Genomic DNA, 20454 nt, shown 5'->3' with positions numbered 1-20454 from the left:
TCTTGCTTTAAGTTCCTGTCCACAAAAGAAGGCGGGAAGTGGGTTTTTTGGCCGCAGTGCTGGTTAGGGACATGATTCTCCTCAGCCCAGGAGCCTCTGGATCATGAAACCATAGGAATGCCACCCTTCCCCACTTCCAAAATGTCCGTGTAGTGCAGGCAGGCTTCTGGGAGGGGGTGGGCACCTGGGAGAACGCCTGCCCCTCTCCCATCAGGGACCGGGGCCAGGGCCGGGGCCGGGGCCGCCACTGCCGAAGTCACCCTCAAGGGGCAGTGTGGAGGGGATGACAAAGGGGCAGGCTCTTGCAATCCGGATTTTCTCGGAAGCTTGGCTTCTGTCCTCCAGTCAGTGCTGTGAGCAGAGGGGTGCCTGGGCCGGATGAGGAAGTGGGGGCTGGGCCTGCCACCGTCCCTAGAGCAGGTACTGGCGTCCCAGAAGGCCTTGCTCCCTCGTGGGGCATCCATTGTGTGGGCGTGGTGAAGGTTCTGGGCCTTTAAACCCTTCTAGGAACGCAGCCTGCCCACACCTCTCGGAGAGGCCCCTGTTGCCACCTGCGTGACCCCTGGTCTGGAAGCTCCAAGGAGAGGCGGAGCATTCTGGGGTGCCTCTGTCTTCGTCCGCAGGTACACCCACCTCACAGCCTGCTCCCCCTGGCCCAGCCTGCCAGGCATCGCCCTGGTCATAAGCAGCCCACGTGATGCTCGGACGTGGAGCTGGCCGGTTGAAGTGGTGGCCTCCCCCGCCCGCGCGCGCCCGGAAGGAGCTGGAAGGAGGAAGTGATCCGGGAGGCCTGGGCCCGAGGGCGGGCTGGCTGGGCCTGCAGGGGACACCCCCCAGGGGGAAGGCCCGGGACAGGCAGGGCCCGCCTTTGCTCCGGTCCGGGCTGTCGCTGTCGGGGCGAGCGGTGGGAGGCCGGCGGGCCGGAGCGAAGCTCCCACCTGCCTGGAGGGGCGGGGCCTGAGGCCGGGGGCGGGGAAGAGTCCGGCCCCAACCCGGCTCCCTTCTGCCCTGAGGGGCGGGGCCTGGAGCCGCCGGGGGTGGGGTCTGCCGCCGGGGGCGGGGGCGGGGGCGGGGCCGGCCCTCGGGAGGGGCGGGCGGCGGGAGCGCGGGCCGCAGTGTTGCCGCGGAGTCCGCCGAGCTGTCGTCGCCTCCGCCGCTATGGGGCAGATCGAGTGGGCCATGTGGGCCAACGAGCAGGCGCTGGCGTCCGGCCTGAGTGAGTGTGCGCCGGGACCTCGGGCTGCGGGCCGGCCCCGCGGGGGCTCCGAGAGTGGGGACTGAAGCAGGGAAGGGGGTGGGGTACGTGCAGCGGCGGGGCGGGGCGGGCCAGGGGTGGGGGTAGGGTGCGGGCAGTCAGAGACTTCTGCCTGCGGAGGGGGTTCGGAGACCCCCGCCCCCTGCCCACCCCATCCCCCGAGCCGTACCCTCTTCAGTCCCCCATCCGCGTCTGGACCTCTACACTGAAAGAGGAAGTTGCAGCCAGGGGAAGAGGCCTTTCGTCCTTGGTAGTTTCCGGGGAGTCACTGTCCCCCAAGGGTTGGGAAAACCCGGCATGTGGACGTCGGTGTCCGCCAAACCCCCCTGCCCCCGCCGCTGCCCTAGATGGGGGCTTTGGCCCAGCGATGGCGAGGGCCTCCCTCTCTTCGCGTCCTGGGTGGCAGCCGCTCTCCATCTGGGGCCCAGCCCCCAGGTGCACAGAAGGGCATTTGGGATTTCATAAGGTGGCTGGAAACCCCCAGAGTGACCCCCTTTCAGCTCAACTCCCAGAGAGACCGGGGAAGGGGTCAGGGCCCCAGTCACCCTGCCCGGCCCTGTACTCAAGAGCTCTGGTTAAGGAGCGGTGGGGTCTGCACCCCAGCCCTGTACCGAAAGCAGGAACTTCTCAGGACTGGGTGGGGTAAAGCTGAGTCCCAGACGGAGTCTGAGGCAAGAGTGGGCCCAGATGCTCTGGCCCTGCCTGGCCCCTCCCACCTGGCACCTGCCACTCCCAGGAAGAGCCTGTGCCCAGGGGGGGAACGTGCTCGCAAGGAGGGTCTCAGCCCACTACCATTCAGCTGGGACCGGCTGGGGAGGGAAGGGTCGGAGGTAGACTTCCCAGCGCCACACTGTAGGAGCGCATGGGGGCCCGGGGCCTAGCAGTCTGTTCCCCGTCCACGCAGGTCACCCCTGCTTTTGGCCTCCAAGGTGGCTCAGTTAGATGGTGCTTCTCCCTGTCCCCAGGCAGTGGAGCAGGACGCCCTAGATAGACCACTGCAGACCACCCTCACCCGCTTCCTGCAACTCCCACCCTCCCAGGAAGTAGAGGGTTCTAGGCCCTGGGACCCCATTCCCTGAAGGCCCACTGCGTGCGGGCTGGCCTGGCCTGGCCTTAGCTAATACCTGCCCACGGGGGCCACGGGGCCCACGCTGTTCACGTCCACTGTGCCGACTGTGAGGTCGAGGCCCGGGCTCAGCCTTCTTCGTCATCAAACAAGACGGTGTGTCAGAAGGTCCCCCAGGGCACTCCTGTCCCCCGGCTCCCCCTTTGTTGACTTCTCTTCTCGGCATAAACTTCAGCCCCCTGGGGCCCCTCGGGCCTGGCGAGACCCACCAGCAGGCACACCCCACAGGTTTTTCTATTGTGGAAAGCCCCATCTGACCAGACCGTGTCACCTGCTGCTCAAAGCCCTCGGTGCCTTTCGGGTACACACAACGGAAGCCACTTCTGGCCGCCCCCTTCCCTGCCCCGTCAGCTCCCTCCCTGCTCCGGAGCTCCGAGGGCACCTGCTTCCTTTCTGTTCCCGGATCTCCTGAGCGGATCCAAGAGCCTTGCTGAAGAGGCATCTTCTGTCTGAAGCATCTGTGGACAGCTGGCTTTTCCATTCATTTCTCGGCTCAAATTGCCACGAGCCTGGAGGAGTCTTTGGGGAGCACCAGACGTAAAGTAGCCCCAGGCCTTCCGTCACGTTCCCTGTTCCAGTTCTGAGGTGTATTTCTGTTCCCCCGACAAGACCATAAGGCCCCCAAGAGCCGAGGCCTCACCTTTCCTTGTTCCGGTGCGTCCTGTACTTACTAGGGCTCTGTCAGCCTTGGTGGGTGACGGAGCAGCCCTGCCGTCCTGGTGAGTCACCGGTGTCTTTGCCCCCCTCTTGCTGATGGCAGGCAGCGAAACTGCAGCTCGGGAGGGGGGACGAGGCACCCAAGACAAGTGTGCTGAGTGCCCTGTTCCAGCCCCCACCCTGCACGCTGCCGGGCAAGCACACGTGGTTAATGTGTAGCAAAGCTCAGCACAGGAGTAGGAAATCTGCGGGCTGGACAAGCAGAGTGAGCATTCAAGGTGGTGTCCAGGGGCCGAAGGAGGGGGGGCCCGGGGGACAGCGACACCGTCAGGGGCTTCGACTCTCACTCGGTGGGGTTTCAGGGCCTCTGCGTGGACATGGGCGATTCTGGGCTACGTGACTGGACCCGGCTGGGGAGGCCCACCTGCACAAGAGACGGCGTAGGAAGCGGTCCCCTCCGAGGACGCTTGCCACCTGCAGCCAGGGCTGGAACAAGTTACCGACGAGGCAAAACCCCGGAACCCCAGGCCTGCGCTGCGTGTGGGAAGGGCTGCGTGCCCCCTACCCTGTGCTGGACCGGGACATTCCGATGAACCGGATCCAGGACTAGAGAGACCCGGAGGCCCCCAGCAGAGGCCAGTGTGTAACTTCCCTGCAAGGACGTCTGTCCCCGACCGCTGCAGGAAGGCAGGCCCCGCCAGCAGCCCGCACGCACCCACCGTGGGAGGAAGTGCCCGCCATGGGAGGAAGCACCGGCCCGGGGAGAGGCAGCACGCACACCTCCAGGGGCTGGGGCTGCGGTGCCTTCTGGAAGACACGCGAATGTGAGCGCGTGTTTACGCCCACGACTGTGTGCACAACTGTTCAAGGAGGGAAAGGAATAGAGGATTACACAGCAAAAACAGGACAGTGCAGAAAGTGAGCTAATGCGGAATGTCAAGAAATAAAGTCGCTAGAGGTCAGTGGACGAATTGAACGCTGTCTAAAGACGAGAGGGTTAGGGGCCCGTAAGACGGGGCTGGGGGACCCTCGCGCTCGCAGCCCAGAGACACAGATGGGTTGTTAAATAGACGCCAGCCCTGTGGGCAGGGTGGGCGGGGCAGGGGACCCCCATGGGAAGCAGGTTGGGGGGAGGGGTCTGGTGGATGGGGGGAGCCCCGCCCCGTGGGCGGTGGCAGGTCCCGAGGTAAGACAGTCATGCTCTGAAGGAAGGACACAGGGAGGCAATACCGAAGGGTGATGGGTGAGCGTTCTGCAGAAACGGAGAGGCTCAGATCGAAGGAGAAAGCAGAACGCAGAATAGCGGAAAACAGATCCCTTCTGGGACACGCTGTAATGAAAATACAGACCATTAAAGAAAATCTTGCCATTTACCAGAGGAGAAAAGTACAGGCCGAGTCAGGCCGAGTCCGCCCTCATCATCGAGAATCACTGCCAGAAGGCGGTGGAATAAAATCTGAGGTGCCCAGAGAAAGCCTGACTCCCGGGGGACCCCCCGAGGGATGCCCGTCAGCAGGGGTGGGGGGGTGTCGCTGAGCCCAGAACGCTGAACAGGCTGTGGCCGGTTGGAAGGGTGAATGATTTATCATTTACCGCCACGGGAGGTCTGTGGGTGGGGCTGAGGTTAAGCTGGAATGCACACGTGACCCAGGAAGAGAAATTGTAAAATTTAAAGTTTGAGCAAGACAGCTGGAGGAGGGAAACGTGACACGGGGCTTGTTAGAAAGAGGAACTTCACATCGGCCACGGTAAGTCCGGGATGGTCGGTTTGCTGTCGGCTTGAACTAGTGGAAACTGTTAAAACTCTTACAAACTATTGAAAACTATTAAACGCTGTGTCAGCTTATTCATAACGGGACAAATCTGGCAGCAACCAAAATGTCCCAAAGGCGGAAGAGTGGAGGAACCCATTGTGGTCGATACCTACGGCAGGAAGCCACCTGAACGGCCTTGACAAGCTGTTGAACGGAAGGAGCCGGACCAGAGGCCGGCCCTGACTGGACGGGGCACGGGGGGCTTCTGGGGTCGGGGGGCACGTCGATGTGGGTGTGTGCAGGGCACGTGGGGAGCGCCCGTAAAGTCGTCAGGATTACGCCCGCACACCGTCCTGCGTCGTACTCGTCCCTCGGAAGCTGCTGGAGTTCTGCAGGTGGACACGATAATGCGCGTGGACTTAGGCCGCCGAGCTGTGTACTTTGTTTTATTTTAGTGTTCATTTAAGATATTTTTGAGGGAGACCGCGTGTGAGCGGGGGAGGGGCAGAGAGAAAGGGACACAGAATCCGGAGCAGCCGGCAGCCTCTGAGCCGTCAGCACAGAGCCCGACACGGGGCTCGAACTCACAAACTGCGAGATCGTGACCTCAGCCGAAGTCGGACACTTAACCCACGGAGCCACCCAGGCGCCCCATCGAGCCGTGTACTTTAAAATGACTGAAATGGAACCTTTCATGTTATGTGTACGTTATCACAATAGAAAAGGTGCCAAAAAGTAATTCCGGGGGAGAAAAGATCCAGATCGTGCCTCCCAGAGCAGCCGGCGGGAAGCAGGGCCGCAGAGAGGAAGACTGACGGATTCGGGTGGGGGCGGGGTGCCCGGGTCCCACAGCTGGAATCGAGGTGCAGAGCAGCCGGGCACGGCTGTCCACAGGAGCAGACGCTGGAGGTGGCAAGGGGTGGCAGAGCCCTGGGGTCTGGTATGGTCCGGACCCCACCCGCCGGCTCCCGCTGCTCCGTCGCCCCTGCCCCCGCTCACATGTTGCTTCTAGGGGTCCGCGCCCGCCTGTGTCCCCTTCACGGGCAGACGTGTTGTCGCGGAGCAGAGCACGGGTGACGGACCGGTGGCCTCGCCGAGGGAGGGGACACAGGGAGAGGCGGCCGGAGCCCCTACAGCCGCCAGCCGCACTGACCTGCCTCTCCTCTGCCCACAGTCCTTATCACGGGGGGCATCGTGGCCACTGCCGGCCAGTTCACCAGTTGGTGGTTCGGCACGTACTCCATGTATCCTGCCTCCGCGGATGCCGGGACGCAGCCGGGGCGGTGCTGCCGGGCTCGGGGTGGGGACAGTGCCGCCCCCGGGGGCACAGCGCTTCTCGGTTTGCAGAATGCTGCCGCAGCCCTGGGGCCCTCAGCCCCTCAGCGGCGGCAGGGGGGCGGGGGGAGGGGGTTCGGCAGGATCCGGCTCAGGCGCGGTTCGCGGGGTTGGGAGGCCAAGGCTCAGGGCAGGGAGGCAACTTGCCCGAGGCCCCAGGCCTGGTGAGGGCCAGCACTGAGGCCTCGGGGATCCCGGGGACCCCCTCTGTGTCCCCCTTTCTATCAGCTGTCCCCCTTGGCCAGCCCGGGGTCTGCCCAGCTGTGAGGCAGGCGCCAGGGGACCGAGGGCTCAGGACGGGCAGCAGAGTGGCCAGGCCTGTGCAAACCCCGCCCGGCTGTTTCCCAGCTGTGTGACCTCCAGGCAGCAGCTGCACCTCTCTGTTTTCTCGTCGGCACAGGGGGCTCACTCTGGCCCCCGGGCTGAGCTCGGCTGTTCCTTAACGGCACGTCAGCGTAGCAGGTGTCTTTATCTGCCTGCTGGAGTACCCCCGCGGGAAGAGGAGAAAGGGGTCCACCATGGAGAGATGGTGAGTGTACCGCCCTGCTCTGGGGGCCGGGCCCGACCCACCAGGGGAGGTCGCTCCTCCTGGGCAGGCAGGCCGGAGCGCGCCCAGCTTCCGCGGCCCCTCGGTCCCTGGGGGGGGAGGAGCTGGGGTACGCTGGGGGGGGGGGGGGTGGGGGCTGCTGAGCAGGACACGGTCTGTCTTCTCTCCCCGTGTGCCCAGCGGACAGAAGTACCTGACCAAAGTGGTGAAGGTGTTGGGACCTCTCTCCAGGAACTACTACATCCGGGCCGTCCTGCACCTGGGGTGAGCAAGCTCCCTCACCCACCTGGCTTCCACCGAGTCAGAGACTTTTCCAGACCAAAGCCCGGGTCCTGGGTCCTGCCAGAGGCTCCCCACACCTGTGTGTGTCATCTCATGCTGCGTAAGGACTTATTCCACCCTCCGTAGCTTGAATCAAGAATAGAGTCCGAGCCGTCCGGCTCTCCCGGGCCGCCCCGCTCACGGCCCCGCGCCAGTGTCTGGGGCTTAACCGCCGGGGAGGCTGCAAACACAGGCCCCCGCTGTTACACGGCTTCCTTCCGGCATGGTGGCGGGGGCCGAGCGCCAGCACCCCAAGAGTTGCTAAGGTACAAGCGGAAGCAGAGAGCGGGTTACGGGACCCAGCCTTGGGCAGGACTGGGTGTGTCCTCCGTGCGGGGTCCCGGGGCCCGCACACCTCCAGTTGGCCCCGTCCCGAGGCCGCAGACCCCCTCTGACCTCCCGCCACCCCTCCCCAGGCTCTCGGTACCTGCCGGCTTCCTGCTTGCCACCATCCTGGGGACAGCCTGCCTGGCCATCGCGAGCAGCATCTATCTGCTGGTGAGTGGCATCCCCTGTGGCTCGCCCCCTGGCACGTGCCACCCCCGTCCCCAAAGCCAGCTGTGCAGGCTGAGCCGAGGCCGAGCCCGTGTCCTTGCTCGTGCCGGGGCGGGGTCGTGACGACCGTAGCCGCCACGTATGGCACGGATAAAGCGTGCTGCTTCCTTTGTCTACACCTCGGCCCTCCGAGGTGGGTGGCGAGGGCCCCGCTTTGCAGATAAGGAAGGAGAAACTCAGAGAGGTGACGTGGCTGGCCCGGGTCACACGGCCAGCCAGGGCCCAACCTGATTGGCATCATCGTCACTCTTCTCTCGTCCAAACCATCCTTGGTCCGACTTGGGGCGCCGTCAGGAGCGCTTCCTCGGAGCTCGTTAGGGGTGCCGACGCCACGCGGACATTTTCCAGAGCTGCCCCATCGGGTTTGCCTGGTTGGGACGCGTGCGAAGGCCCTGTGGTCAGGCTGCCTTTGTAGAAGGGCGGCGGGCGGCCGTGGACGGTCCTCCCGCACAGGCTCCGGGGCAGGTGCTCCCGATCTCTCTGCTGGATGACTACGCTGGTGTTCGCACGTGTTCTTTGGGACGGGGCGGCGTGACGTCTGGGCTCTGACCGTTGTGGGCCCTTCCCGCCCGCCCCGTGCTCCCGCTAGAGAGCCCTTCCTGCCGGCCGGCCGGCCGCTCTCCCCACTGCGGTCGTGGCGTCGCCCGCATCCAGCCCCGGACCCTCCACACGCGGCCGGCCCCTCAAGGACCCGCAGCAGCGGAACTGCTGGGTCAGAGGTCACCCGCAGGACACGCCCACCCCGCCTGACCGCCGGTGCGCCGGGCCACGGCCGCTTTCGACTCCTGTCTGACCTTCCTTCCTCTCGGAATTGGCCTGTTCGTGTCATTTGCCCATTTTTCCCTGGCGGTTTCGTCTGTTCCTTACTAATTGGGGGGAATCTTATGTATGTTTTAATCGTGGAGGCTTTGGGAGGGAGCGTCTGACGCTGAATGCTCCCCCCGCCCCCCTTGAGGGTCTGTTAACTTTGTGAAATCCTTCCCTGGGCAGACGAGCAGAGGTTCACCTGTGTCCTCTTTCTGGTTTGTGCATTTTCCCCGCCCCCCCCGCCCCGCCCCTGCTTCCCCCCCTCCACCCTCCCCTGCAAACCACATTTGTCTGCACTCTCTCGTATCGGCAGTGTGCTTTACTTTTCAGGGGGGATGTGCTAGTTTTAAGTCCGGAGGTGGGACATTTGTTCTTCTGCTTCATGAGTGATGTGATGCCACACTTTATTATCCATCGAGGATTGTGGGGTACAGATGGAAAGCATACATTCCCAGGCTGTCCCGGCCTGCCGTAGGGCCCCGGGGCCCAGGAGTCTGCATTCAGCCAGAGTCTGGGGTCTTCACCGTGGCTGCTGCCCCTGGGGAGGCTCCAGGGCAGAAAGGGCCCGCCCTCCCCGCCCCCCTCGGCTGCCCTCCTGGGCCCCTCACTCCTCGCAGACGCCCGGCCCGCCAGACATTGTGTGATAGAAAGGCCTGCCTCCTGCCCTGCCCCAGCCTTGGTTGGGGCCAGCCCCGGCTTGGAGCGTGTGCCTAGGAGTGGCCTCCACTTGCCCTGCCCCGCTTTCAGGGTCCCCCACCCCATAATGAAGCAGCTGGAGTCGGGGGTCCTGGCTGTCACTCTGGACTTAGGGGGTTCACACGTGGGTCCTGCCCAGTTCCCCGGGGCGGGGCAGAGCCGGCCTCCGGGAGGCCAGGTCAGCCCATCTGTGACCCGGCTCCTCTGTGTCCTGCAGGCAGCCTTCCACGGAGAGCAGTGGACCCCCATCGAGCCCCAGCCCAAGCCCAAGGAGCGGCCGCAGGTCGGGGGCACCATCAAGCAGCCGCCCAGCAACCCCCCGCCCCGGCCCCCGGCCGAGGCCCGAAAGAAGTCCAGCGAGGAGGAGGCCGCGGCATCGGCAGGCGTTTCCGGCGGCCCTCAGGAGAACCCGGTCCCGGTGGTCGACGAGGTCGTGTGACGGGCGTCTCCGGCTGTCCCCCACGTGGCTCCCAAAATAAACCAGGGAGAGCAGGCTCCCTGACTCCCCGTGTGCACACCACACCCAATCCCAGCTCTGCCTTCTGCATAAATAAATCCAGGATGGGCGCTCCCCGCCCCCCTGCCTCCCCCACCCCCGCCTGTCCTCACTGAACCCACAGCCCAGGACGGATGCCGCCGCCCCCCCCCCCCGCCCCCTCCTGCCACTCCAGCCACAGGGATGCCCCTTGCCCCCCAGACACAGGCTGTTCCCTCTACTGTGAGGCTGGTCCCTGCTCAGGTGGCCTCTGGGCCTCCTGGACCCTCAGTTTGGAAGCCCCTCCCCCCTCCCCGGGGCCTTCACTCCTTCACCAGCCGACGACCGGTGTGGCCACCCACGGGCAGAGTGTCCTTCAGACCCCACACAAAGATCACCCCGAACACCTCCCGCGGGCTTGTTTGAACACAGTGGACCTTGATCGGGGGTGAAAGTGGTCCATCCATCAGGGAGCTTCTGAAAAGAGCCCTGCAGCCCCTACGGCAGTCACCCCTTAGGCTGGGGAAACTGAGGCTCTGAGGGGGGTGTAGCCGAGCCAGAGCTGCCCGGGACCCCTCTCCACACCTGCTGAGGCCACACACCGAGCGCCCCCGGCCGTGACCTGCGTAGTCACGCTGTGAGCCAGGACGCTCGGCAGGAGGCTGGGGTGCCTGGCCTCAGGGCTGCCGGGCTCTGCCGGGTCCCTGCTGGGGGGCCGAAGCCCCAGGGCCGTCCGGGCAGCGAGATCCGCCTAGGTCTCTGGCCTTCGGATTCGCCTAGGTCTCTGGCGGGGCTGGAGGGGACGTTCAGACGCCGGAGGTGTGTCCCCCCTGAGCGGACTTCCCCAGGAGTTCCCTAAGACGCTGTCTGTGGGGCAGAGGGGGAGTCCCCTTGGTGGAGGAGGGCCTGGCCACAGCACGGCCAGAATGGGAACCCCTCAGGTGCCAAGGCCCTGCCAGGGCCAGCGGGGCACACCTGTGTCAAAGCACATCTCCCAAGTGGATGACCTTGGGACCTTCCTGGGAGGACACGAGAATCTAGGGCCGGCGGCTGCCCCCACGGGACCAGCCGGGTGCCGAGGGCCAGGCAGGGGGAAGTGGGAGGGGGTGCCTTCAACCACCGCCCTCTGCCCTCCCACAGTGTGCTCTGGGGGACGTTTGTCAATTTAACGACGCGTTGACACTTAAAATAGTTGTTTTGGAGATACAGGGGTACCTCTTCCTCTGGGGGGCTGGGGAGGGGAAGCTTGGGGGGCCGGGAGCAGCGTGAGGCCAGGGAGGGTGTGAGGGGAGCCCCGGGGGAACACCGAGATGGAGGCGTCATCAGAACACCGTTCGTGGTGTTTAAGACAGTTCTAGAAGAAGACAAAGAGTCCTTCCAGCCCAAGTGTTTTTGCAGAAAGGGTAAACCGAGTCTCGAGATGGGCCCGAGCAGCAGAGTCACCCTCCAGGCACGGGGGACACAACCGTTCGGGGCGTGGCGTCTGCCGTCGTTCCTCAGCCCCGAGCCTTGGTACCTGCCCGGGGACCCCGTGGGGCAAATAAATAAGCAATAAATACCCATAAATAGGGGGGCCCTCCCGGGAGAGCCCCCCGACCGTCCAGCGCGGGGTGGGGGGGCGCAGGCGACGCCGGCCGAGGCCGGGGCTCACCGAGCCGACCTGGGCAGGACACAGGTGCAGCCGACGGGCACGCGGATGAACTCCGCGTGGAAGGAGAAGGCCCCGGGCGTGGGCAGCCCCGTGGCCTCCCGCGAGCAGGGCTGGCGGCGCAGCACCAGCAGGCTCTGCAGCAGGGGCACCGAGTTGAGCGCCGCCGTCTCGCGGCCCGTCCTGGCGCTGATGCAGCCCCTGCACAGGCACTGGGCGAAGGCCAGCTTCTGCGGGTAGCGGCTCTCGTCCGTGTCCACGCTGCGGGGACAGACGGGCGGGGCCTCGGTGAGCGAGCCCCCTCCCCGCCTCTCCCCCCCCCCCCCCCCCCCCGCCCAGCGCCCCCCACCGGCCCACCCCTGCAGGGGCTCAGGCGCGGACCTCGGCATTCTCCCGGGCGTCCCTGGCCACCGAGCCGGGCCGGACTCTTGCCCACCACAGCGGCAAGGAGGCGCCCCGCTGATGGGGCCCCACCCTCCCGGCCCGGGGGTGACCGTCCCATCTAACAGGCGGAGACGCTGAGGCTCAGAGGGGGGCGGGGATGGCCCAACAGCATGGAGCGGGGACCCCAGCACGCAGGGCGCCCCCCGGCCCTCACCGGTATCTCCAGGGGGAGATGGAACGCTGGTGGATGCCGGCTTCCAGCACGTCCTCAGGACGCAGCACCGGGCACTGGGTCCCAGCGGGGGGGGCGTCGTGCCGCCTCCTGCGGCCCCCCGCCTCCAGGCTGGACACCAGGGCTACGGGCAAAGCCTGCTCCCACTTGGCAGCTCGAGCCAGCAGATGCGGCGGGGGCTGGCCCAGAGGCAGCTCCTCGGCCGAGTAGCAGCGTGGGGTCCCGTGGGCGTGGGGGCCCCCCCAGAGCTGGGGGCCGTGGCGGGCCAGGCTGGCAGGCGTCCAGAACAGAAGCAAGAGGCCAGGGAGGAGCTGGCGGGTAGGCATTGGGGAGTCAGGTCAGGGGGCGCCCAGGGAAGGGGGCACTCACCGCCCCCCACCCCGCCCCGGCTTGCCCCATTTCCTGTGGAAAGACGGGGTACAGCCCTCTCTCCCAAGTTGGGGCTAGCCCTGCAGCCCGAGCTCCCCAGAGCACCAGAGCTCCTGGGGCCCGGCTGCCTCCTGTCCCCAGCCTTGGGGGGCTTCCTGGACCCCATCCCAACGTCCTCCGTGTGGGGGCGGCAAGCCACCAGCCCTTCAGGGCCAGGTGGCCCCGCCCAGGTGGGGGCGTGGGGAGACGCGGCGGCTCACCATGGTGGCGGCGGCGGCGGCGCTGGGCTGCAAGAGGCAGGTGCACCGGCTGCGGTCCTGGAGCCTCCCGGCTCCCGGCGCCCTTTATACCTCCAGCCACACCTGGGGGAAATCCGGGCCGCTTCCTCCCGGGGAAGTGCCCGCTGAGCTTCCTCCTCCCCTCCCGGTGGGTGCCCCTGTCTCCTCCCCGCCCAGGGCGGGCCCGTGCCCACCCCCCTCCTCCTCTCCCTCCCCCGCCCGGAGGGACCCTGCCCCAGGCTGGCCACTGCCGATGGACGGACGGGCCGGGATGTTTTGGCCACGGGGAGCCGTGGGCCGGGCAGCCGGGGTGGCCTCCGTCACTCACACTGCCGCACGGAGCTCCCCGGGGGCCGGTCCCCCAGGTTGTGGACGCGAGGTCGGTCCTGTTTGTAGCCAATGTTCCAGGAGGGGCATCAGTGCCCGCCCCCTCCCGCACAGGTGGGAGACATTCCAGAAGGCGCTCCAGGAGCTGGGCCATGGGGCTGTGGGGTGACAGCGCCGGGCGCCTTTGTTACCCTGGAAAGGACAGTGGGAGGTGATCTGGTGAAGCTTTGAATGGCTGGCGTTTGGACACCACCCCCCCGAGTCCCCTGGTCACCCACCAAGACCCAGGGCCCTGTGCGTCCTGGTCCCTCACGTCAGAATCTGAAGCGTCCCCCAGCTGAATAGGGTCTGAGGGTGGGGGGAGGGCGTCATCTGCCGTCCCAGGACCCCGCCTGCCCACATGCGGGCAGTGGCCAGCATCCGCACCAGGCAGGCGCCACCCCTGAGACTCCAGGGATGCGGAGACCCCTTGAGGGAGGAGGGCTCTCCTGGCGTCTGCACCTGTCAGTGGGCTTGCTGGGCCTATGTCCCGGGGAGCAGGACAGGGTTAAGGGAGACCCTTGTCCCTCGCTGGCCTGGAGGAAATGCTGCTTCCGATGGAGGGATAGATACATTGAGTCCCCAGGGTCGGTCCTCCCTCCAGCGCCCCAGCCCTCTGCTTGCATACCTCCTGCAATGGGGAGATCACCACCTGAATTAGTTTGCTAGAACGGCTTCGACAAAGTACCACACACTGAGGGCTTAAGATAGCAGAAATTTGTTCCCACAGTTTGGAGGCCGGGGTCTGAAGTCATATTGTCGGCAGGGTAAGTGGCATCTGGGGTCTCCGAGGGAGGACCCGTCCCACCTCTTCTCGCTTCTCCTGGCTGCTGATTCTCAGGGTCCCTTGGCTTGCGGCCACGACACGGCCCCTCCCCTGTGCCCCCATCTCGCCTTCTGCGTGAGGACACTCACCTCAGTCAGAATGATCCCATCTCAAGGTCTTGACCATAGCTGCATCTGCCAGGACCCTTTTCCTGGATGAGGGCACGTTCTCCAAAGGCACCGGGGCCAGGACGTGGACTATTTTGGGGGGGGACACCGCTGAGCCCGTGACCGCCTCTGCAGGGCGGGTGCTGGCTGCTGTGCTCTGTGTGTCAGCCCAGGCCAGCTCTCCAGGAAGAGCCTCCTCGGGCCGAGGTGACGGCTGCCCCCTGCACCTGCGGGGGTGCTCGGGGGTCTCCTCCCTTGAGGGCAGGGACAGTGGGGTGGCGCACCTGCCACGGCCCCGGCACAGAGCTGCCCCTGGCGCCTCGGCGTCCCGTAAGTGCCGCAAAATGGGGGGAAGGGGGCTGAGCCCGGGTCCCCAGGGAGGAGAGTGGGGGGACGGCGCCCCAGTCGCGGGGCACTGGCAGATCGACCCCGTCCTGGAGACCGGCGGGGGGGGGGGAGGTTCAACGTGTGCGGGACTCTCGCTGCCCTTTGGCCCGGGGGGGGGGGGGGTCTGGCCACACGCGCTGCGCGGGTCTCCTTTATGAACTGAAGAATATGCCCTGGCTGCCGGGGGGGGGGGGGGTCCACACCCGCGAGGCCCCAGCCTTGCCCCCTGCCCACACCAGCCCCCCACGAGATGCGTGTCAGCATCTTCTGTGTCTTTTCCGAACAGCCTGCTGGGTGGGCACCGCGTCCAGTGGAGGAACCGGGGGCCAGGCTGTGCGCTCCCCCCGCTTTGTGACACCAGGGCCACCCAGCGCTGTTCCCCATGGTCCCGACAGCCAGTTCCGGGGGTAGACGCTGCTCAAGGGGACCAGGGGCAGGGGGAGGGCCCGGGGGGGGCCGGGGGTCCTGGCCAGCCTGACATCAAGGCTGCAAGGATGCAGGGCGGGGGCCCAGGTGGCACCTCATTCCTGCGGGTGGCTGAGGCAAGCACAGAAGTCCTGGGTTGGGCAAGACTGGAAAGGCACCACCAGAGGAAGTCGGAGGGCATCCCGGAGGCGGTGTCCCAGAAGGCCCCGCCCTCAAACCATGCCCCTTGGAACCCAGGCCTCCTTCAGCCCTGAAACCCCTGAGCACCACGGGCTGAGCCCCTCCTGCCGAGTGAGGCTGCCTGTGGGCTGGTGGCAACGGTCACTGGGGGGGAGCTGGGTGTGGGGAGAGCAGGGGAGGGGCGGGAGCAGGAGGAGGCGGAGGCCCGGGGGAACTGGGTACAGAGGAGAGTGCAGGAGGGCATGTCCAGCCGAGACATAATGACTGCAGGGGGGCTGCCGGGAACGACCAGCGGGAAACCCACAGAAGCTTCATTTTCACCAGAACGAGCTGCCACGTTAGCCCGTTTTCCCTCACGACGTTGGAGATTGTATTTCACGTTTCAATGACGAAAATACAAATTAGAAAACAAAACCCTTCCGTCTTGCTTTAATCCATTTGAGAGAGAGGAGGAGAGAGGGCAGGGGGGCTTGGTGCAGGGGCAGGCTGGCTGGGGGAGGAAGGTGGGAGGGCCCACCGGGGTGCTGCGGGGGTGGCTGAGGGGACGGGGCAGGCCTGGTCTGAGCCGCCAGAGGAAGCGTGAGCGGTGAGTGAGGTCAGGGTTCCGAGAACGGGAAGCAGCATGTGCAAAGGCCCTCGGGTGGGAGGAAAGGCAAGCAGGCGTCGGAGGGGATAGGTCAGCACGTGTCACGTGGCGGGGCCCCCCTAGCTGTGAAGCCTGTACCTGGACACGGGGGGCGGCCTAGGGGACAGACACGGAAGTGGAGGGACGACCCTTAATTATCCCCCGTTTTACACGTTAACCACACGAGCCAGGATCTCAGCCATCATGTTCCCTGGAGGCAAGGATGCCCGAGGACCCATTACGTAACAGAGGACTTCCTTTTCCCAGACGCCCGGGCCAGAACGTTCTTTCCACCAGACTGGGCGGGGGAGAGTTGGCTTGGGGTGCGGCTCTTACCCTTCCCCAGACAGGCACCTGCTAAGTCTAGCCGAGAGGAGCCATGAGCCCAGACGGCAAGTTCCAAACTGTCCGTTTCGACCAGGCTGGGGTGGGGCGGACCCGGGGCTCTGGCTCGAGCCGGGTCAGGGTGGTAGGGCAAGGAGGGGAGCGCACACGGCTGGGTGGTCGGCTCCCCTGGGGGCTCCCGGCGTTACAGTGGCTATCACTGCCGGCCGGTTGCGGGGCCCGGCGGCCCAGGGGCACAGCGCACATCGGGACAGGCTGGCCCCCAAGCTGTCCGGGTTCTGGCTTTGTGTCCCGGAAGGCCACCTACTCAGAGGACGGGAGTTCTCTTCGAACCTGGCTTTGACCCGATGGCAAACCAGATAAGCTTTGGAAAGTTGCTGCGACACGTAATCGAGGCCACCGTGTCGGGAGAGGAATCCTAATTCCCGCAGGATGTGGACGTAAACCGGAGCGCGACCTGTCTGGCAGTACACCCCCCACCGGGCCCCTCACTCTAACAGCCAGCCAGCCCCGGGGCCGGGCACCCGAGCGCACTGGTGCTGGACCCAGCTCCCGACCGGGCACCGTGAAGCGCCCCCCAGCACCAGGATGGGGACGGCAGCACGGGCTCCAGGGGGTGTGCAGCACCTGAGACCTGTTTCAAAGCAGCCCGGGGGCAGGAGGGCACCGCGACGTGGGGGCGCCCCGAGGCCACGGCACTCCTCTGCGAGTTTAATCCACACCAGAAGGCGTCCCCGCTCCGCGGCCCTGGCCCCGATGGGGCTCTCCAGGGGAGAGCGTGAGCACAGCCTCGCTCAGACCTCACGGTCTGCCTGTGCTCTGCGGCGGGACGTCTCCTGCTCAGCTCAGCGGACCCGGGGGCGCGGTCACTCCACTGACTGTACAACAGCTTCCGGGCAGGGCCGGCCTAGCCTGACAACTGTCCCTCCTGGCCTCTCCGCCCCGGGATCCACCTTGGGGAAAGGCGGCCACCGGCTGGCTGGAGTGTCCACGAAGCCCTGCCGGGGCCGGGTCCCCCACGAGGACACGAGGTGCCCCACCCAGGGGGGGGGGGCCCCCGTGTCCCCAGCCTCCAGCAGCTGGAGGCCGCTAACCTGCCAGGTGGGCCCAGTGGGCGCCGTGGGGCGGGCGACAGTGGGGGCCCGGGTCCACGTAATCACCACCGGGGCGAGACGGCTGCTTATCAAAATACTTTATTTTAGGAGACCCCTCAAAAAAAGACCCTCCACATTAGACAGACGCCCAACAACACCCTCGGTCTTTTTTTTTTTTTTTTTTTTTTTTTTGGTCTTTTCTATATTTTTTTTTCCTTTTTAAATCAACTAAAACAATCTGATGCTTAAAATAAAAGACAGGAAATATTTCCCAATCGGACTTCAGTCAAGAATATATATCTATTTTCTGACCCTGGGGGCGGCGGGGTGGGGAGGAGGCCGGTAAGGAGCAGGTGCTCCCGGGACCCCGGGGCAGGAAGGAGCGCGGGCAGAGGACCGGCCCAGGGCAGGCTGGCTGGCAGAGGGCAGGGAAGACCCGGGCAGGCGGAACTGGGCGCCTGGGACTTATAATTTACATAAAACTGATGCCGCGTCCTTGTTCCTGCCCCCGCCGGCCGGCCTGCCTGCCTGTCTCTCGGGACTTCTGCTCTGGGCTGGGGCTGGTTCGGTCTGGTCTGCTGGGGAGGAGACCGGGATTCGGCATCATCTTCGTTACGTGTGTGTGGCTTCTTTTCCAGCTGAGAAACTTTTTTTTTCTTTTTTAATTTTTAAAAAGAATCACAGCCAAAATTAGACGTTAACTTCAAAATCCGAGAAGGCTGTGCTTACCCTATTTATAAAAACACGAGAGTCTCTAACTCTGGCGGGGGGCGAGGGGGCGAGCCCGCGGGGCCCCTACACCTTCCCGGGGATCTTGGCCCGCTTGCGAGCGATGGCGTCCTCCACGGCTTTGAGCTGTTTCAGGAGCTCCTCGCGCCGCGACAGCGTGCTGGCCTTCCCTGATTTGGTGCCGGTGGAGACAGCGGTGGCAGTGCCGGCGTCTGAGGCTTTGCCGGGCACGCTCGTGACCTTACTGGAGCTCTTGGACTGGGGTGACAGCTGGCGCTTCCTGCAGGGGGTGGGCGGGTTGAGGGGAGAGCCCGTCAGAGGGTCGGAGCGCCGTCCCCCCAGCCCCCCACGCCGTGGGCCTCCCAAGGTGGATGGGGCCCGCTGGGCACTGGCGGCCGTGGAGACAGGTCGGCTTCCGGCCGGCAGTGCTCGCTCCAGCCTGGCCGCGGTGGGAGGGGCCCTGGGTCGTGGGGTGGAGGGGACACGGCGTCCGGGGCTCTCCTGGAACCTGATGATCTGTCCCACCGCTGCCTCCTCGTTACAGGGAGAAGCCCACACTGACTCGGGAGGAGCCCCGAGGGCCGGGGTGGGTGGGGGCTGTGCGGATAACCGAGGGTGCACCCATCCGGACCTCCGGCCTGAGCGTGTAGTGGGGTGCGGGAAGGGGCTAGGCGGCCAGTTTCCTGGCGGAAGCCAATCTCTGCTCCTGCTCGCAGGGCCGATGGGGAAGGCGGGAGGAGCTGGGGCGCCAGAAAGCCTGGTGCCCTGTGCCCCCTCGTTCTAGGACCTGCCGTGGGGCCGGCTCTGCTGGCCTCCACCCGGGCAGGGGCACTCACCTGTCAGGGGGGGCCACGGGTGCCTTAGAATTCTGGCCTCTCTGCCGCTCTGGCTTCGGGGAGCCGAGTCTCCCACCTGACTTGCGGTCCCGAGAACCTGGACGACACGGGATGAGGTGAGACCGCAGTCTCGATTACGCGTGAGCCAGCAGCGCGGGGTGGCCCACGCGGACGGGGTCGGGTGGGCTTCCCGCACGCCGGCGGCCCCATTCCAGAGCCGTGGCAGCTCACGGGAAGAGGCAAGGGGCAGAGGAAGGGGACGGGGCAGCACGGGTGATGTCAGAGGTGAGACCCCGAGAACCCACGTGGGCTCTGTGCTTCCAGAGCCAGCGCCAGAGCAGGACAGGGGGAAAACACAAGTGACACCACCAAGTCGGAGGCGTCCGTCACACTGCTGTCCAATGAGAACGGAGGGCCCGCAAGAGGGCGCCGGGCGGGGGGTTCGGTGCCGGGCCGAGCACACAGGCTCTCACGCCAGTCGGTTCTCGGTCCGGGCACGCACGTGCGGTGGGCACCCCCCTCCTGCCCCTGGCGCCCCGGGGATCCCGCCGGCCCCCCTGCCCAGGTTAGCAGGGAGGAGACGCCCTGGCAGAGCTCCAGTCTGCACCGGTCTCCAGAGATCGCCTGAGGGCGGGCGGCTGGGTCAGACTGTATCTACGGCAGCCCCGAGGCCCGCCTGCCCCCTGCGCTCGCTCATGGACCAGGCTTCCCAGAGTCCGTGTGTCCCGCGCCACCGCAAGAGAGAACCAAGCCCCCGCCTCTCATCCAGACAGTGAAGACGTTTTCGAAAAAGAAAACAATGATAAACCTACTAACTTCTGTTTATGGCAATTTAGTTATTTTTTTCATAAAAAGTGATATTTATGTTAAAACACAATAATCTACGGTTTTAACATAAACACACGCTGAAATCTCCTTCTTAGCTTTAACCTCTACTACCTCAAATACTGACAGGTGTACCCACACGATCGGTTCCTGGGGGTATCTTTCAAGGCCCCTCGGCCTCACTGGGCCCTGCAGGGCTTGGGGCTCACCTCGGTCTGGGGACAAGTTAGCACGCTTGGCCGGAGGAGGACTTTGCCTGTCTTTGTCCGAGGGTTCATACCGCTTCCGGCTCCCTTTGTCGGCCGCCTGAGACAGAGAAGGGCACGGTGACGACCCCGGCCTGACCTGGTGGCCACCACGCGGAAGCAGCCCGGGCGGACGCAGGGTGCCCACAGGACCCCGAGAGAGGCAAGGCCCAGGGGTTCGGGCCTTCACCCTCTGCAGCGAAGGTGCCTGCACAGACACTGTGTTTCCTGGGGGCCACCTGCCCGGGAAGGCCTCTCGCCCTTCTAGTCCCATGCAGCCTTGGGGACGTCAGCTCACACAGCCCGAGTCCACTTTGCTCCCTGCCCCCGGGCTGCACTGTGGGAGGCGGCAGGGCCCGGGTGTTCGGGGAAGGGCCAGGGGGAGCACCCACCGGCCCTGGGACGCTTGGATCTCCCAGGACGTGCCGCCGGGCTTCCTCCCCACACGCATCCCCCCGTGCCCGTGAGGCAGTTGGCCGGGGCAGGACGACGAGCTAGCTACGTGCAGCCACCACTCCAGGCCCTCGGTGGTCTAATCCTAGGCGTCAAGCGGCCCCAGCGAACAGCACGGCCCCACAGAGCGGGGCTCCCGGAAGCACCACCAGCAGCGCCCACGGCCTCACCTTGTTCAGCAGCGTCAGCTTGATCTCCTTGTGGGCGACGAATGAGCCCTGCTGGGGCTGCCCGGGGGGCGCCTGCTGGGGGGCCGTGGGCTGCGGGGGTTTCCCGCCTGCAGAAGGCTTCGAGGATTTGGGCAGCTGTGCTGAGGAGTCCCTTTTCCGCTTGTCCTCTTTAACCCCGTCTTCCTTCTTAGACTTTCCTGCCAACGACAAACGCGAAGTCACGGTCGCCATCCTGGCACGGCGGTCTCCCGTGGGCCACGGAGGAGGGACGTGCTCTCGGCCAGGCAACACGCGCGCGTGTCAGAGCTGGGGGGGGGGGGGGGTCCCTGTGCTCTCCTGCTGAACCAAGCGAGGCGGGGCGCGCAGCCTCTTTCCACACAGGGCCTGCCCGCCTCTGCAGC

The 20454-nt window shown here is 65.6% G+C and overlaps 3 protein-coding genes across 3 annotated transcripts in view; 1 reads left to right on the top strand and 2 right to left on the bottom strand.

Moving 5' to 3' along the window:
- Positions 1–1081: 1081 nt before the first annotated feature.
- Positions 1082–9643, top strand: LOC109245544 (cytochrome b-245 light chain). Its single transcript, XM_053906749.1, has 6 exons — positions 1082–1216; positions 5967–6036; positions 6582–6656; positions 6855–6938; positions 7412–7493; positions 9271–9643. Exons 1-6 carry the CDS (start codon positions 1159–1161, stop codon positions 9490–9492), a joined length of 591 nt encoding a protein of 196 aa, XP_053762724.1. The 5' UTR covers positions 1082–1158; the 3' UTR covers positions 9493–9643.
- A 1204-nt stretch (positions 9644–10847) lies between these two features.
- Positions 10848–12571, bottom strand: IL17C (interleukin 17C). Its single transcript, XM_019412950.2, has 3 exons — positions 12422–12571; positions 11775–12103; positions 10848–11437 (listed from the first exon to the last, which is right to left on the bottom strand). Exons 1-3 carry the CDS (start codon positions 12422–12424, stop codon positions 11176–11178), a joined length of 594 nt encoding a protein of 197 aa, XP_019268495.1. The 5' UTR covers positions 12425–12571; the 3' UTR covers positions 10848–11175.
- A 4307-nt stretch (positions 12572–16878) lies between these two features.
- Positions 16879–20454, bottom strand: part of ZC3H18 (zinc finger CCCH-type containing 18) — a 59429-nt gene continuing 55853 nt past the window's right edge. Inside the window, 4 exon segments of the mRNA XM_053906748.1 lie at positions 16879–17804; positions 18361–18457; positions 19395–19491; positions 20054–20250. Of these exon segments, the coding sequence (XP_053762723.1) occupies positions 17591–17804; positions 18361–18457; positions 19395–19491; positions 20054–20250 (605 nt within the window). The 3' untranslated portion in view covers positions 16879–17590.

Source organism: Panthera pardus, unplaced genomic scaffold (assembly GCF_024362965.1).
Source record: "Panthera pardus isolate Hobbes unplaced genomic scaffold, ASM2436296v1 HiC_scaffold_19, whole genome shotgun sequence".
Taxonomy (NCBI): domain Eukaryota; kingdom Metazoa; phylum Chordata; class Mammalia; order Carnivora; family Felidae; genus Panthera; species Panthera pardus.
The sequence above is the reverse complement of the archived record's forward strand: the minus strand, read 5'-3'. Positions and strand labels throughout refer to the sequence as shown.

Bases quoted from the DNA above. Each gene is read 5' to 3' on its own strand.
- IL17C (XM_019412950.2), bottom strand. The intron at 11,438-11,774 runs GTGAGGGCCGGG...CTGTCCCCGCAG, and splicing joins ATCTCCCCCTGGAGATACCG to CGTGGACACGGACGAGAGCC.
- LOC109245544 (XM_053906749.1), top strand. From the start codon at position 1,159: ATGGGGCAGATCGAGTGGGCCATGTGGGCCAACGAGCAGGCGCTGGCG. The intron at 1,217-5,966 runs GTGAGTGTGCGC...CTCTGCCCACAG, and splicing joins GGCGCTGGCGTCCGGCCTGA to TCCTTATCACGGGGGGCATC. The intron at 6,939-7,411 runs GTGAGCAAGCTC...ACCCCTCCCCAG, and splicing joins CGGGCCGTCCTGCACCTGGG to GCTCTCGGTACCTGCCGGCT.